Here is an 18,237-nt window from a genome sequence, read left to right as displayed (position 1 = left end):
AGGATCGTTACGCAATTATATTTATTATTAAGAATAAATAGGACACAGGACGTTCATGCTCTATAGTAGGTAATAACATAAATAAGTTATTTATTAAAAATTAAATATGGGTCCGAGTGATACTTACGTACCAAACGGGAGTAGAGTTTGTGGTCTAAATGACATCAGATATTTATTTAAAGATTTGTATGAATTTCTTGAGAAATAAATAACAATAAAGAAATTTGAACAGATTTTGTAAACATTATTGTTATACTTCGTAAGCGCGAGGGAGAGGTGGGGTGAAAGAGCTTCGCTTACTTTTGTTACAAATAATGTTGAATTTGTGTAAAGCCTTCACTGTCTACCTATTTGCATTATGTTTCTTTACATTGCACATGATAGTAAGTGGATAGAATGTCATCTGATGAAAGATGCTTACCCCTCGACAGTCGACATAATTATGCCGGCCTGTTGAAAGTCGATATACACCGACTGATCCCGGAACGCGACTTACTTACGTGGGCCACTATGGCGGGTTTTAACACCTTGTACGGTGGTCGCCATTTGGATATGGCCAGTACTCACCTCCTGTCTCCTGGCAGTGGAAGTTAGGGTCAAGTCCCTTGGAGCACGCCTTGCTGATCTTGTCTATCTGTCCGTGCGTCACGTGCTCCAGGAAGCGGCGCAGGTTCGCGCGCGAATGCAGCGCCTTCAGAGTCTTCTCGTCGAGCTTCAGCATCTTGTACACACGCCGCTTGTATTTTAACTGGAAATATATCAGTTTTGATTATTTTTTTTGTTTAAATAATACATAATGTATTCATGAGGGTTCTTTTAAAAACAACATCTACAATAGAATCAACAGAGTATTATCACGGATATGTAGTAGATAATAATATTAGTTTAGATCATGATATTTGGAATTTTCAATCCTGTTTTGCTGTGCACTACAACGGGAAGTCGTCGTATTATGACTATGGTATTGAATGGATTTGATTGATTTTTTCCTGATTCACAGATGCCTCCGCAAGTCATGTTAGTACACTCATAAAGTAATCCTATCAAGTATACTTGGAAGTCTACATCAATGTCTCACCTCGAGGTAGCCCACTGGACCGTTGAATGGGTAGTCGCCGAGCCGTCGCTCTTCGTCGAGAAACTTGCCGGCTTTACCGTTGATCGGTGGGCAGAACAAGCCATAGTTGAAGCTCTCCTTCAACTCCTGGAAAGACCGGAAAACAAACCTTTTAAAACAATAATTAAGATTTTAATTCAGTAGTCTAGACAATCATTCTTAGGGGATTTTGTCTTTTGGTTTCCAATAATAAGAAGACCATGAACAGCTTCGGGTCCGTAAGAATCAAGCTGATCATCAATTGCTTAAAGACATAGCTATATTCTTATTCTACCATACAATTTATTGTTTCTTTGTTATTAAAAAAGTTTGACAAATAAGAGTAAAAATATAAAATTTATATACTATTGTTTAATTTCCATCATTCATCATCCGAAAATGGTCAGATATCAACGACATATTGAATACGAATAAAAGTATCTTCAATACGCTCGATGCAATTTAAAGCGCATTTAAATCTTGAACTGACTTTACTGTGACGCGTTGTTTATGAACGACACAGTATCGGGCAGTTAAAGTGCCGATCGCTGTAATGCTTTTTAAATAAAGAACTATTTGCACACAATGTAGAGATGCGAGGCGTTGGATAAACGATTTTTAAACCGATGCTGAAGAATCGATTGTAACACATATAAATTCTGTTATAGTGAGACTGTTTAGTTATGTGTAATTTTCCGCGATATGCTAACTTAAGTCGATAATACGTCTAATATATTTGTTTACATAGTAATATGTGTGTTTACATAATGCACGACATATTATCAGAAGGTAGTAACTGACATAAGTTCCACATTGAAATGAAACTATTTTGTGGATGTTATAGCGGTTTTTTGAATGATAATTTTCTCCCGACGCGAGATATCGAAGACTTTGCAGTCTTTGTGGTTTGTAGTCGTGAAGTTCGCTCCGAGTCTACGAAGGCTGCAGAGTTTTCGATACGTTGAGAGTAAATTATAATTCAAAAACCGCAAAAAATCCGCAAAATAGTTTTTTTTCATTGAATAAGTTCGACACATTCAATCGATCTTGTGACAATCGATTTAAATTAATATGCTTACACTAGGAACATTGAAATTACAATTCTCATATATTGTTGCAACAGAGGGTGCATTTTGCCTCCCAGGCTCTCAGCTATCGTGGAGTGCATTATCAATCACTTAATTACAATGTTAACAAGTCAGCATTACTTAACTGCGGACTGAACACCGTAAATCTTCTTTGGTAATCGTACCAATTAATCGTACTGTTGTGTTCAGAAGTGGATTCAATTAACTGGGTTAGTTCCGATCTATCTATTACTGCCAACGTTCTAGAAATTAAGAATTTATTAAGTATAGTAAATTTATATTAAAATATACTTATTGCTTTATAATACGATTCAATTTAAGCGGGTATATTAAGGCGTTTCACGAAATTTGGTGTTTCTAGTTTAGAGAGTATACTAAATCCAATCTTCTGATTGTTTGATTCCATAATTCATATGCAGTTTTTGAATGGCACCTTTGGGTTATGCGTGAGCTTTCCGGTCCAAATAAGACAATATAGCCATTAGTTAGCATCTGTTTTGTCCCCTATTACATCTAAGCCAACGCTATTAGTGGAATGCGGGTGCTTTTGCGATTCGGACCGCACCCGGTGATGTTGGCGTGACGATGTTATTTATCAGTCATAGTCATAGTTGAACATAGACGTTTTAATGAGATCACAAAGTGTACACAACTAGAGAAGATTGACAAAAAGTTTACACGTTTTTTAAAAAAAGAGAAGGTTCTCAATTTGTTTTGCATTTTTTTAGTTAATTTACCAACCATTCATCAAATGCAGCCCTATACCTATACCTTCATTATGCTACCTATCTGTTTCCGTAGAAAGGTCACTGACGATACCTTGATAACCTTCCCAAACACATCTACCCACAAACCCTCGTTAGGCGACGCCTTGGGACAATTAATTAATTGCTTGCGAAGTTTATAGGTCGTGCAAGTAATTCCTACGTCACCTGTATAGGTACAGACCGAGTTTAAACTTAGTTCGAGCTTAGTTTGCCGAGGTTATAGGGTGATAGGATTTAGATGTGCCTTTGCTAGGAACGTAATTATCGAGAACTAGATGAAATCGACGTTAGATGGTGGATTCATGTTCGATATTATATAGAAGATATCTATATTATATTAATACGTGAAGAAAAAAATTTGTACTCTTTTTTGAGCACGGAGTTTTGGCATAATTAAGTTTCTTGTTAAGGTTATGTTCAAATTTAACATAGCAGTAATTCGTTAAGACAATTTGCGAGTATTCTCGAGATTTCAAAATACATTTGTGTATGCCGCTAACGAATTTCTACGGATTGGAATCGTAATTCAATATGTTTACGTTATTTCATAATTTATTATGAGACTAGGGGCTTGGTAATAGTTGTACGGCTTACTGAGATTACCGAGCTTTTAGGTTCGATTACCGATGTCAAATTATTTTGGTTTGGATCAGCACGATGTTCAGAAATGGGCTCGATAAATAGCAATGGTCCCGCTAACTATTACAGGTAAAAATGAGGAAAATTGAGTGTGATACAATTCGATATATATGGAAGTGGAAAAGATCGTGCTGTGTTATGTTATACCAATATTTTATGACATTATTTACAGATAAATATTTTTTAAAAGAAGTACTCTGTACAAATAAATCCTTCATGACATTTTTTTATCAACATGACGTGATACGTATTCTTGCTATTTCCAGTTAACGTAAACAGGCGCTAAGATAAAAAAATATCTTGTTACTTCTACGAAATGCCGTAAAAAGAGTAGCAGTTAATTACTGTCTTGACGCTACGAGTGTTGTCTTGAGATATTTATGATGTCATATTTCGTTGATAAAAACGGACTGTGCTTAAGGTCACCTACAAACAACCGCAAAACATTAAGAGTTTAAAAGCGTCCGAAGCTGTTTGCGAGAGGCCTAACATGGATATCCTTATTCATACGATTAACAGATTATATCACAAATAATGTGAGTAAATTATGAATTGTGAAAGAAACTAGAGCACGGATAAATAATTGTTACGGTAAATATGAGAAAGAAATAGAGCATCGATAAATGATTGTAATACATTTTAACGCGGAAAATTTAGGTTAGAAATGTTAGGTGACAAAACAATGCACAATGGAAGATATTTTAGTTTAAATAGCATAAAAATTAATTTATAATTGCTGTGCTTCGTAGAAGGCGGTTAACTTTTAACCTTTTATTTCTAAGTATCAACATTGTGGCAATCGATCAAAGGAGACGGGCGAAATTGGGCTTGACTGTACACTTATGAAACATTTATCAATATTATTCTTCTATTTTTATATCTGCCATTAAAAAATATTAGATTGTATTACAATGGGAAAATATTTTTTATGAATAAGTAACTGACTTCCGGTATCGGGAAAATCAGGCTGTCTATTATTAATGTATATTATTATTGTTATTTGCTTCCTGTACTTATGCGCAAGTGAATGTTTTTGGTTTGATATTTTTATTTTAACGACTACGGTTTTCGAGAATATTTTGACGATTGTTGCTTTATTGAACTACCCACGCTTATTCAACAACGGAATTTATTTTCTTGCTTGCTCGACTGATTTTGCTTGTTCTACCGGATTTCGAAAAGTATCGATGAACCATCAACACCATTGTGTTAATTGTGGCATAGCTACATGGCGTTATAACACTACAGGAATTCGTCCTATTGAAAACGAAATAGTTCTTTCAATAATATAAAACAGTATAAACTCATGCCCGTTTCCATGAAGGAGGAGATAAAAGAAGATATGCAAACTACACTTAGTTTCATCTTGCGATAAGTAAGTACCTTTATGTCGGTCCTCGTCGATTCCATACGATAATTTCAATTCTGGTTATTATCTAAGCTCATTAGTCAATACGGCAATCCAATGGACAATGATTAGGTGCTGTGAACATCTTGTGCTATCGGGTAAATACGAAGTTATTCACAGAAAAGTGGTTTATTTTCCGTTTTTTTTCTATAGCGATGATTTCTTTACTCCCATTGTAGAGACAGATTTTTTTTTCTAATTTAGAAATGGTTCTATTATTCCTATAAAATAATGCATAAATTATCTCTGTAACACCAAGCCCAAGGTTCTATGAAGTTTCGCCCGTCTCCTTTCATTGACTTGCATATATTGAAAAAAGAGAGCTTTCCCCGCCCGTCAGAATTATGCCTGCCTGTCTTACTGGATAGAGAATGTACATTCCTATCTCTTGACGCTACACGCACGAACGAATCACATAGGCCGGATTTTCAGAAACAATGTACACCTATGATATTTATAGTACAAAATATATCAGGTATACCCCAAAACTCCGGAAATAGTTGCATTTTCAAATACAAATTCGTACTGATCGCACAAAGGCATGCCACGTGAAGGCATTTAAATCACCAACTAAGCTTTAACGAAGCAAGATGGATATACGACGTGGCAACGATTGATGAACAGGCATCGCCTCTGGAACGCACTGCATTTCAGACAGACGGCTTGTATGAAAGTTTACAAATGACTGGAGCATTTGTTATTTATGATCGGACCAGACCCAATGATAATGTTAGCTCTAATTGTGATGTTAAATTAGGCTTCGTTAGCACCATTTCGTATTTCAATTGTCATTTAAACAAATAAGCAAATGAGTGTTTGCGATCTCGCTGTAATGTTCAAATTTCGAATGTGTTAAATGGTTTGAATAATGAACCAACCGCGTAAACAAAGGATTAGTTTAATTTTCACAATAAACTAGATAACTAGTTAGTCAACAACGATATAGAGACGCAATGCTATCCTCGAAATACCTACACATTTGACGAACAAAAAACGCAATCAAATCATAAAGAAATTAATATAAACGCTTTTGTTACTGCAAGTACTGATGTGACATCAGAGCGCGACAAGTCAGCAGCCACTGTCCCCGACGGTGGCAACAGCAGATTAACAAGCATGATATATTGTGCTACCAGCTAATGACTATGTCCAACCAACTTAGTAGGAAGTTAAACGTGCCAGGAATTCTGTTCACATCAACATGTTAAAATGATAAATACGCTCGGTGAGGTAAATAATGGCTTGATCTTAAGCTTTAATAAAGATATTGTTATTTATGGATGCGAGTTTGCGTAAAAATAGAACTACCGTTAGGTTAGGTGAGAAGAGGTTCGTAGTTACTAGGAATTCAGATATGGTTGAGAATTTTGGTTGCCAAAAAGATTAGCAGATTGCGCGTAGGAAGTCACGCTTGTGTATATAATTGGAACTCATATCTTCTAATTACAGAATGGGTATTCCATGGTTTTGTTCCTTTGCCAATGCGAAATATCAGATACACCGTATTCTATGTCCTTCAAACTAGAACAAAACAATGCTAAGAGTAACTGACAATGCGAATTTACCTAAACAGAAGGATTTTCGCATCCTCTTATTCAAAAGAGAGTTAATTACACATACGTATTCATTACAAATTGTTGTTACGTGCTTATTTGCGTATTAATTAGGTCACTTTAAGTGTTTAGCTATTTGATGTGAATATTTGCGAACGTTAGCGGCGTCTGTTTGTTTTTGATTAAAGCTTTTATTTTCTTATCGCATAAAGTAGAATAATAAACGAACGATGAACTTGTTCAGGTACGTAATCCTCTTATGTTCTACCGAGATCTATTTGAAGTGGTAGCAAAGATGCCGTGTAAGCTTAAGGCTCCTCGGGGATGTGGGCAGAGATATACCTAGTGTATTGTCAGGCTTATATTTGTCTTGCAGTGTGATAAAGGAATTTATCTTTATACCGGGTATAATTTCTAAGGCTGGTCGATTCTGGTATTTTTCAAATAGAAAATTGAAATAATACCGATACTATTACAGAGTAGGTACTCCTAAGAATTCTGCGTTTAGAAATGTAGTTCGTTTGATGTTAACACTTTATTCAATCTCATAAAATTATATAAAGCAGTGGGTCATAGTATCATAATATTGTGCACATCATAATATTTATCATATGAATACTAATTACATATTTTCCAAACATCATGATAAGGAGGTCAATAAAGTCCTGCTATCTCTTTAATTACGTAACGTCAAAGGTCGGTAAAGGAAAGCAAAACATTTTCTATTAGTCATATAATTATCACTGTATAGTCTGAATGTTGGCAATTTTTTTAATTTTATGACTGCTCTCATCTTGAACTTTATTTTTTTTAAAATCGCTTTAATATATTTTTTTCTTTTATATTCGTATCCCTTTTATCATATCTTTCGTTTGTGTTTATTTGTAGCACGATTTATATTAAATAAAACATTACTTATACCATATTTGTACGTTATACTTCTTATAATCATGAAGGTTTTGTGTTTGTACATACATACATACATAGCATCACGCATTTATCCCCGAAGGGGTATGCAGAGGCGCAACTAGGGCACCCACTTTTTATGTAAGTATGTCCCGTCCCATGATGTGATAGGGGGCGAGCCTATCGCCATATCGGGCACAAATTCCAGACTCCGGGCTGATACTGAGCAGAAAAAACCCAAATATCACTTTGCCCGACCCGGGATTCGAACCCAGGACCTCAGAGCGCTATTGTACTGGGCATGCAATACAACTACGCCACCGAGGCAGTTTTGTGTTTGTATACTTTGGATATTTACCAATAAGTGATTGGATTTCAAAATTTGCAATACCCTCGAACTCCACTCCAAGCCCAGTCAGCCAAAAGATGACCTGAACGAAATTAATTCATAAAGCATTGGCTACGAAATTTTTCCATTTTGAAAAGAATTTGAAAAGCAAATGCAAGATATTGGCAGGTCGGGCTGTGTTCACCGGCGTAATATTACCTTCCCCGGGGAGATGTAGGAAATATGGCGCGGAAATATTGGGACCTCGGGATATTCGGCGTTTAGATTGCACGGCGGTCCCGCGGGAGCCCGTGTAATATCATGAGATTAAATACGACCTCCCAGTTTTATGTGCAGGTCACAGGTAGATTGCAAACATAATACTGAACACACTGGGGGAGTGATAGGCATCGAATATGAAGGTTTGTAGGTCATTGACAAAGATCTTTGGATTGTTTACGCACTTTCCCGTATTTGTGTGCCAAAAATAATTTGCACTTAATTTTATTTTGTAGTTAAAATAAACTTTACTGGCGTATATCCAACTCGTTAATTGACTTTAGTTTATTTGTTTGTTTCAATTAAGAGATTGATTTCTGAAACTGACAGGTCAACGACTCGAACATAGTACAAAGTCAAGGCATGTTTATACAGATATAAATAGGCATAATATATACTTTAGTCTGAGTATGTAAGTACACGCCAAAACAAGCAGGCTTATCTAAAAAAACGTATGTGCCCAATGATTATCGAGGGCGCGCGGTCGAGCACCGAAGCCACAACATTGCGGTTAATGCCCAACCCATCAACCTAAAATCTGACAGCTCACAGCAGCCGCTGGTTGTCGCGACTTAACGACCATACTTGGCTCCGATTTCAACAAAATTGAGTTGTGCGTAACAATTTATATATTTTATTTGAAATAATAACTTCTTTTGTTACGCGAATGTTGAAACATTGAAATAAACTAGCTTTCGGATCTTATTGCGGTTTTTACGCTTTATATAAAACTATTTCAATCAAACAATAATGTTTGACATGGTTGAGATATTTTTCCGTCTTATTTTGGTGTCAGAAATTTGGAGTTGACTTTAACATACTCTAAATAAAATATGTTGACAAAAATCATAATACGTACATTTTCATATAAAGACGAAAATAGCTTGGCCAAACTCAATGCACTTTTAATAAGCTTAAATAAATCATTCATTAAACAAACCTCCATTATACGCTTTGATATTAAGCACCAGATTACATCATAATAAAGAAATGTTATCTTATTTGATTTGTATGACCATGGCGGCAGATAACTAAGCTGGTGTTTGGATACTTCTTTCGTACAAACAGTCCATTGGCTTAGCGATAAAGCACCAAGTCAAATATTTGCGGTTCAAAATGGTGGTTACAGGATAATTAACTTTAGAGCGATATAAATAATTCTTATATCACCAATATAGTAAAGTTGGTGTTTTCAAAGCGATAATCACCCTTACTGATTAGATTTTGAAAATTCTTTTACCGATAAGAATATATTACGGTCAGACACAAATGAATATAACGTTAAAATTGACAAAACGTTCCCTATCAATTAATACATATGGTTTTATTCGCGTATACATTCATTTGAGACTATATTCTATCTGATTATAAGGTTTAAGAAAAGGCGTAAGCGTAGACACTGGTGAAACAAATGACTTCGTTTTTTTTCTTCATTATCATTTACCATACGAAAAGCCGCGCTGTTTGAGGTCAATTTTGTGAGACAGCCCTGCTCGGACCGGCCCATGCGTGTTGTAGACAAAAGGCTAAATTTCTATCACATATCAAACCACTTTATGTACTATTGATGAGGAAGTGACTATCCATTCACACTGAGATGGATGACGGGCAGTAATTTCCTCATTCATAATTCACTCGCATTGTGTGAGCGTTCATTGACTGATTCATATAGAAAATCATTAATTCATAAGTTCTCTTTATCTTCGAAGGGGTAGCACTTAAATGATATATTTCACTGAGTATATCTGCTATAGGTCAGAGAGATAGATGTAATAGGGAAGAGCGGGGCCTTATGCGTAACAAATTATAAATCTTCAAACTGTATCGAAAATTATTCCTAATTTAATTTTCGCGTTTTAAACTTACGAATATCTTTCCAATCCTGAAGGAGACATTATGGGTTTACTGATAAGCTTTTTAGCCACTAACCCTAGCGATAGGTAGGTTAAGTCCCCAATAGTGCATTACACAGATAAATCATCGAAGAGGCATTTTCGACAAATGTATAAAAACCCTATCTCAAACGGTAAATGGTACCAGTTCGATAATACAGTAACAGTACTCAGTACAAATCAATTTATAACCAGCTACGTGGGGGTTCCAGTTACAATCACAAGAGTAACAATTAAAACTGTTTGCACACAATGCACCAGGTTTGTGGGTCACCGTTCGGTTGCCGATGACAGCTGGCTGAGTGACTTGTGAGGTGACGAAGCGATTTTCATTCCAAGGCTGAAAGAAAACTGACTTGATTCTGTTTAAAATTTTATAAATGACACAAAAGATTCGGTTTTGAGAAGTTTTAAAAACTCAAAAACAAGCATTTGATTTTTAAAGATGTTAGACTTACTTAAACAGAAACTTAGACTGTGGAATTTGAGGGTATTTATAAAGAGTACAGAAAGATAAATAACAAACTGACCAACCACAATAGAACTCGTATGACATAAAAAAACATTATTACATGCCGTATCCGAGAGATTCTTCATACTCTAGGTCATATACCTGCTTAGTTCTTTAATATTTTTAAGACAATGTAATTAAAAAAGATAACCATATGGGATTGTAAAGTTGCATTTGTTGACTTGTGTTTATATTGGAGACACATTGACTTAGATATCAGTAAATAAGACCCATGTCTTATTTACTGATAAGACATATCATATTCTAAACGTACGTAGCCATCTACGTACGTTTAGAATATGATATATAGCACATATTAATATAATTGAAGGGAAAGTGTGTACGTAATATATATCACAAGTAGCTCAAAAATAGTTTATTATTCACTAAATTAAATTCAAAACGGTTTACTTTATTTTAAACAAAGAAAAAAATATATTCCGATTGAAGCTAATGTTTTAAAGTTTTGAATTCGTTCAGCTATTTTATGAGGCTGACTGTATGACGTAAGTTACAAATATTACATAGCATTTAGCTATAACATCACCAATACTACCGATAAATGAAATTGGGCGATAAAAATGTACGAAAGATGAATTAAGATGTACCTAACTCTTTTTAGTAGGCGTGGTGTTTTTCTAGCACCCAACAAAAAACTTGTAAATTGTAATGTTTTTTATGATCTGCGTACGATATCAGATCTTATTACAGTCGTTCTCGATATCAAATAGATAGTTACCAGAGTTTGTCTACAAGATACACAATAAAGGTCTCATTACTCTGCCTTTATAGTTTTGCCATTGTTCAAATAAAAAAAATGCAATGAGACGATGTCCTAATAAAATTTACAATTAGTAAACAATTAAATTGTCTCGGTGGCGTAGTTGTATGGTACGACTGCAGTGCTGAGGTCTCGGGTTCGATCCCCGAGTCGGGCAGTGATATTATATTTTAATCAATATCAGCCCGGAGTCTGGAATTTGTGCCCGATATGGCGATATGCTTTCCCTATCACATCATGGGACGAAATAGATGGCGGAAAGTGGACGCACCAATCGCACCTGCAGCTGCCTGTGCCAGTGGCGAAGGGTGGAAATAATCAAAAAAGTAAGCCGAGAAAAAAATGCCTTAACTAATATATCGCGACCTATTTAACTGAAAATAAAGACTAAGACACACATTAATAAACCTAAAATGGAAGCCGATAGGAATCGGGTTGTATGGACGGTTCACCACTGGTGTGTGCGCTTTTGTCACTAAGTGTTATTTTACCAGAACATTGTATACACTAAGATGTAAAATCATTAAACGTCTTTTTATACCAATAAACTGTTAAACAGCATTTAGTCGAAAAAGGACGTGAGCCGAGCGGCAAGACATACAAAAAGATCGGAACATTGAATGGGGCCATTCCGAGTGGCGGGGAAGCAATCAATTTATAGCGGTCCGCGTGGCTTCATAATTGATGTGCGGCTTCAACAGAGCTGACGGGCCGCTGAACTGGCCCGGGTAGCGTTCCAACTGGCGAGTGTAGTGTGTGGTCGAGTAGGCGGATGGTGGTCGAGTAGGCTGACAGTGATAGAGTAGTCTAACGATGGTCGAGTGTTTCTTTTTATGACGATGAGAGCTGCCATTTGTTTAGTATCACGAACGCCAATATTCTGCAGCTTCGCAGTCTAAGACAGTAATTATATTTGTAACGAAAGATTATATATCCTATGCTATGATAATAATAATCTATCTGTGTAATTCATGGACAGTATAAGTCCAATTAGTGAAAGGATAATTTAAATCAGTTTAGTTGTAGAAATGTCAATTTACAAAGCATCAGACTTTTATACAATAACATTAGTGCAGATTTAGTAAGATCCAACGTTTAGCTACCTTCTAAACCTATATGAAAACATAATAGTACTTATTATAAGATGTTACCCATTATAATTTAAAAGTAAGAAAGGAAAGAATGAACCACTAAACACTTCATGCCCGTTAAACGTCAACCTGCGTTGCAAACGAGGCTCGGACACCTAAGTGGATCAGTGGTCAAATGACAGATGTGTTTTGTCACATCGCCCACAACTCTGCGTGTGCGGCGCGTTGCCCAAGCCAATCGTAGGATTATGGGTCAATTTGTTGCTTACAGGTTCTATTGCTTCACCGCGCGCCGTAATGGCTGGACTGTCTGATTTTGCACGGGTTTAGTCTTATACCGTGTCTAAAGAAATAATAATGTATTAAAAATACATTGTTTTCAAATATTTTGTTCACTCAATTTCACCGTGTATTACAGTAAATTGAAAAGTAATTTGATATATGTTAATATTTCTTTTTATCGAATGATAATATTGAAAGTACGAAATGTATATTGTATAATAAAAGCCTTCCTTCGGGATTAAATAAATCTTGACAAATTTCGAGAGAATGGTTTAAAAAACTTCAACTTCAAAATACCAACACATTTTTGGATCAACAAATTAGTGGGAATTTCATGTTTTGTCTACACGCGATTTTTTATGTTCAATTATGGCAAAGGCCAGTGTTCTTACAGCCCAGACTTACCATTTCAAAACCTAATAACACGCTACAAATTAAACACACAAGACGTAATAAAGTAGCATTGACCTGTTTTCGTAACTATCAGAGAGCAAATAAAATGTGTAAATAACCTTATCAGCTTCGTGCAGGAATTCAATGAATGAACATTATCACTTCACGCTTGTTCCAGAGAAAGTTGCTTTGTAACGCATAACGTTGATTCATTACTTTCTCGTATCAGTACCGAATCAGAATCGACGTCAACCGGTTCTGTTTCGGTGTGAATGAGGCCTTTGGTCATTATTTTTCCGGATGAATACTTGTTTGTATCGTTTATTGAGACGGGATAAGTCGGCTTACTAAATGTGACTATATTTAAATAATATATATTATAGCGAAGGCTTTTCACGCATGGAAAAACGCTAAGAACAACCTCATCTTGCATAATTCTTTACTTCCTAGATAAGCACGTGAAGCCGTTGGTCCTGCGCCTGATCTCTTTCCTGTCAAGTCGGATGGCCGTCTCACCACACTATGAGGAAGGAACAGAGAGTCACCTGTGTATCGCGCACTATAATATTTCCTACGTACCTGGCTGGTCGCTGTTGAGATTGGCCGCCATGACCGAAATCGGTCTGGAGGTATTTATTCTCTTCCTAGATCTCTCGTATGGAACGCGCTTGGTCGGTACCACGGCAAGGTTTATTACTGTCACCAAGCGGCATTGTGTATATTGTTGTATACCGGTTTAGAGATTGTGGCCAATCTAATGGTCATTATAATATATCATATGTGTCAGGGTGCAAGCGCAGAGCCCTACGTGTGCTGATAGACTTGCTCGTCTGTTTATTCAGTATAATAAACCTTACATTTTTGTTTTTGCTTTGAAGACGAGCTAAGCTTGCTGTTCGCCTGATAGTAAGCGATACGACTGCCCATAAACAGTAGAAACATCATCCAACATTTTGAATTAGAAAGCATTGTTTGGTATTCCACTGCGCTCGCCATCCTGAGACATGAGATGTTGTCTTATTATATCCAGTAGTTACACTGGCTACAATGTTATATATTGTCACGGCCTTCTTAATTTGCTTAGTCTTAAGAAAAATATCTCCCGCTGCAATACATTTCCTGTAATAATGTCGCGACGCTAATTATACTCGACCACACAAATTTGCTTTTTCATTAGACTGTCAACTTCAGTCGCGTTAAAGGTTCTATTAGTGGTAATTAGCAACGTCAGTTAGTTCCAGACTTCAATGGTCCAATTAATTGTTAGATGTGACTGAAAAGGTTCTGGTTTGATTCTGAGTTAGAAAATCAGTTTTCGATTTGACAAATCTTGAGCTGACGTTGGAAATTTTATTCTCCAGGAATTTTTAAAATTGGTTATAAATACCTGTTATATTACCTTATCTGCTTACCACTTGAGGCGTGCAATGATAGTATTATGATGTATAAAGCAATGGATACATGTGTCGCAGTACGATGGTCGCGTGGTGGTCGGTAGCGCATCCTTATTTGCCAAGTTGTCACCGACCAGCGCCGGTGATGTTTGGCTCTGAATGCCGGATGAGACGCGTGGTGCACGCGACGGGCGTAGCGGGTTCAATTATGCGTAAGAAAGACCGATATTAATGTATTATATGGAAGCCGATTCATATCGATGCTAACAGAAAGAAATTGGAACAGGTTAATTGTATTTAAATGGTGTTCATTTAAAACAAATGACAGTTTTATAGAATTTGTATAACAAATGACTAAATAAGAGGCTAGAGAAAGACTAACTGTAACAGAATAATTATAAGCATCATCAACCACATGTGGACTGCTGCAAACAGTGTCCCATAGAATTCCAAATTGACTTACAAGAGGCTAAAGAAGGACTAGTGTAACAGAATAATTATAACCATCATCAACCACATGTGGACTGCTGCAAACAGCGTCCCATAGATTTCCAAATTGACTTATAAGAGGCTAAAGAAAGACTAGTGTAACAAAATAATTATAACCATCATCAACCACATGTGGACTGCTGCAAACAGCGTCCCATAGATTTCCAAATTGACGTATAAGAGGCTAAAGAAAGACTAGTGTAACGGAATAATTATAACCATCATTAACCACATGTGGACTGCTCGAAAGCCTCCCATAGAATTCCAGATGGACTGATTGGAAATATAAAAATACTAAATCGCTGACCGTGTTGTGTTGCACCATCCCTGTCCTAGCTAAGCTAATTAACTCCGTCCGTAGTCAGTGACGTCCCGAGGGCCAAGCCGCGCCGAAACTTCAACTAGTTGTGCACACGTTTGTGCAAACATAACTAGTAGGACGCATCCTGCTGGTAATGAATACCCACATTTTTCTGACATAATTACGTTTTATCAATATCTCGCTTTTCCACGGGTAGCAGGCAGACCATTATGCAGCTAAGGTTTGTTCTACGTAAGCCATGACATCAAATTTGCGTGAATGAGCCGGCTAGACCGGAATGGTGCCATTTTTAAATTCCTAATGGGTTTACTGTTATTATATTTGATATCCTTCCAGTATTACTATTCTGACGAATTGAAAAGATTGACAAGAAACATTTTTTAATTCTCACAAAATATTTTTAAAGTTACTGTAAAGCGAGTGTTTTCGTTTATTATAAAACAAAATATGTAAATTTTTTTATTTCTCCACAGGACAGGCTAAGCCTAGTGTGGGTTTATGTAAAACATTTTCATTATGTAAAACAAATTCCATGTCAGGTTTTTCTTTCCTTTCAAATAGATTCGTCTCTAAACATATTGAGTCCCGATTACTTAATATGAAACCGACTGTCCTTCACTAATCAGCTGTTTTAGCGCTAACTCCATTCAGATTGATGTATGCCAAATTCGGATCAAGATATTTCCGATGTACTACATACATAAGTTGATTTATCAGTATTCTTGTGACTACGGTCTAGATCAATTTTAACTATAATTCCTAATGCATCAATTTATCGCTCCAATACATCATAATCGATACACATTGTTGACAGGCATGACGTCACATATCGGGTTAGTAGGGCCAAAAGTACCTGGTGTTTTATGTAATTTGTCATTTCCATTAGTACATCTGTCAATTCGCGTAGGAGCCGAGAAACAACTGGATTACCATATACCCACGTAGTTGGTTACTTTCAACACAGTCGCAGATTTGTGTTGTATTGTGTGTTGATTCGGTTTGAATTTGGAAATGTTTGATGGTGCGTGATTGGTCTTTTGTGACGTCATAATGTTTAATGAATTGTTGGGGCAAATGCTACTAAATATTGCGCAATGTTATTTAATTAATCAATCTTCTCATTGTTTTAGTGAAAGCACATCAAGGCGAGGGTGCGCTTCTTAATCCGGGCAATTAAAGTCTGCCAAGATTTGATTTTGTGCCTTATATGGCTAGTTTTGTAATGAGATAATAAGTGATAATAAGACAGAATGGCGTGATGAAGAATACGTCCTCTAGTTCCACTTCTGCCCTTCAGATATGAGTGTATTATCATAACTATAAACTATTGGCTACACCCAATAGTAAGTTTCTTATCAATTTCAAGATTAAACCCACCAAACCTCTTTGAAATCCATTTTAATTTCTAGTTAATCAACAGTTTCACGAATCGGATTAACTTCCTAAACTCATTAACAAAGGAATGTGATCTTCACGTCTCATAAACAAATTAAGTGTAACAGCTTTTAATTAAATATTGTATAGCGAATCGAGGTTAATCCCTTTGGTGTCGCGTGTCGGTCTGTTACAAAAATATACGCAAGCCTATGAAACACCGTGAAATAATTGAAGGAAGTAAGGCTTGTATCGCTTAATTATTCGAAAGTTTATAGTCGGATTTAAGGTTGTTAGCGAGTTAGATGTATGCAGTGGGAGGTTATGCACGATTTTAAATAAGCTGAGCTGCTGAGCTAAGGGAATATTTTAGGTGCTTACAACACTTTTCGGTATCTTTTTCCGTTGTGTTAATTTATTTCGTGACGAAAAAGAGGAGACGACACGATATATTCAATTAATTATGACGAACAAATCGGGAATAATGTAGTCTAAACTTCAATATTAGAAATTTCTATCAAAATATGTGTTAACATGCAACACACATTGAATACCATTTTATATTATTTCATCTTTTATTTTTAACTATTCTCCTGTATTTACAGTCACGTGCAAATGCTTTGGTTATTTATGTGTTGATCGGAACATGTGTACTGATTGAGACAGTGCTATTACGACCTCCATAAATCAGAATTACGGTATCACGTTTTGCGGCAATATTTTTGTTACATTATCACTACGAGGTCACGTCTTCCCATATTAGCAAACCCGTAACTTGCTTATGAGCCATTTAGTGAAATAAATAGTGCTTTTACGAACTTGCAAAGGATTTAAGTGGCTGTTTATCATTTTTACTGTGACATTACTGTTAAACGGGACAATTGCTTCCTGACCTTTGCTACTGACATTTCACTTTTTTTTCGTTTTGCCTGTGGCTGTAGAAATGTCGTATATTCTATCATACAAGGTCTTAATAACTACTTTTACGAGTAAAATAAAGCATTCAAAGGCATATTTTTTGTGACTTTCGAGTTGTAAATACCCACCGTTGACATTTTGAATACTTTGTACATGCGGTAGTTACTAAAATACAAGAAAACAACTATTATAGTTTTTGACGCATATTTTAGGCTTGGTATAAAATATATAATTTTACCTGACTTTACTTAAAAATATTTTAAGTAAAGTGGGAGTTATTTGCACTCTACTAGAAACTATCGGTAATATGTGATTATAATAAAAGAATACTGGCTACGTTTGAAAATGGAGGTTCTAAATTCAAAATTAATATTTTTTTAAATGATGGCTTCGCCAGCGTAGACAATGCGTTACACTGCCATGAAAAGCTTCTTTATAATAAACCTATCATAGTACCGATACAAAAAGAGTAAATTAAAAATTACACGCCATTGACCAATCAAAATGAATGTTACGCGAACAATTTATTTGATGATCGCGAATGTAATTACAACAATCTGAATATAGATGGATGGTCGTCGAGTGCTGATAGAACAAAATAAACGTACTGTTGGCAACAGATATGAGTACATAAATTACCAGAAAATATTCGTGCTGGAGTTAAAGATTATGCAATTGCAGTAGAAATATTTATGTTGGAAAACGTAACATGCAACATAACGTAGT

The 18,237-nt window shown here is 35.9% G+C and overlaps 1 protein-coding gene across 1 annotated transcript in view; it reads right to left on the bottom strand.

The window, feature by feature from the left end:
* LOC119190204 (protein shank-like) overlaps positions 1 to 13,624 on the bottom strand; it is a 15,613-nt gene extending 1,989 nt beyond the window's left edge. Inside the window, exons 1-4 of the mRNA XM_037441526.1 lie at positions 13,594 to 13,624; positions 9,931 to 9,946; positions 1,079 to 1,226; positions 568 to 748 (exon numbers count right to left, since the gene is read on the bottom strand). Of these exons, the coding sequence (XP_037297423.1) occupies positions 568 to 748; positions 1,079 to 1,226; positions 9,931 to 9,946; positions 13,594 to 13,624 (376 nt within the window). The remainder of the gene's footprint in view (positions 1 to 567; positions 749 to 1,078; positions 1,227 to 9,930; positions 9,947 to 13,593) is intronic.
* Positions 13,625 to 18,237: the final 4,613 nt, after the last annotated feature.

The sequence above is a fragment of the Manduca sexta genome, chromosome 22 (genome assembly GCF_014839805.1).
Source record: "Manduca sexta isolate Smith_Timp_Sample1 chromosome 22, JHU_Msex_v1.0, whole genome shotgun sequence".
Lineage (NCBI taxonomy): Eukaryota > Metazoa > Arthropoda > Insecta > Lepidoptera > Sphingidae > Manduca > Manduca sexta.
This window is presented reverse-complemented; position numbering and strand designations above follow the sequence as displayed.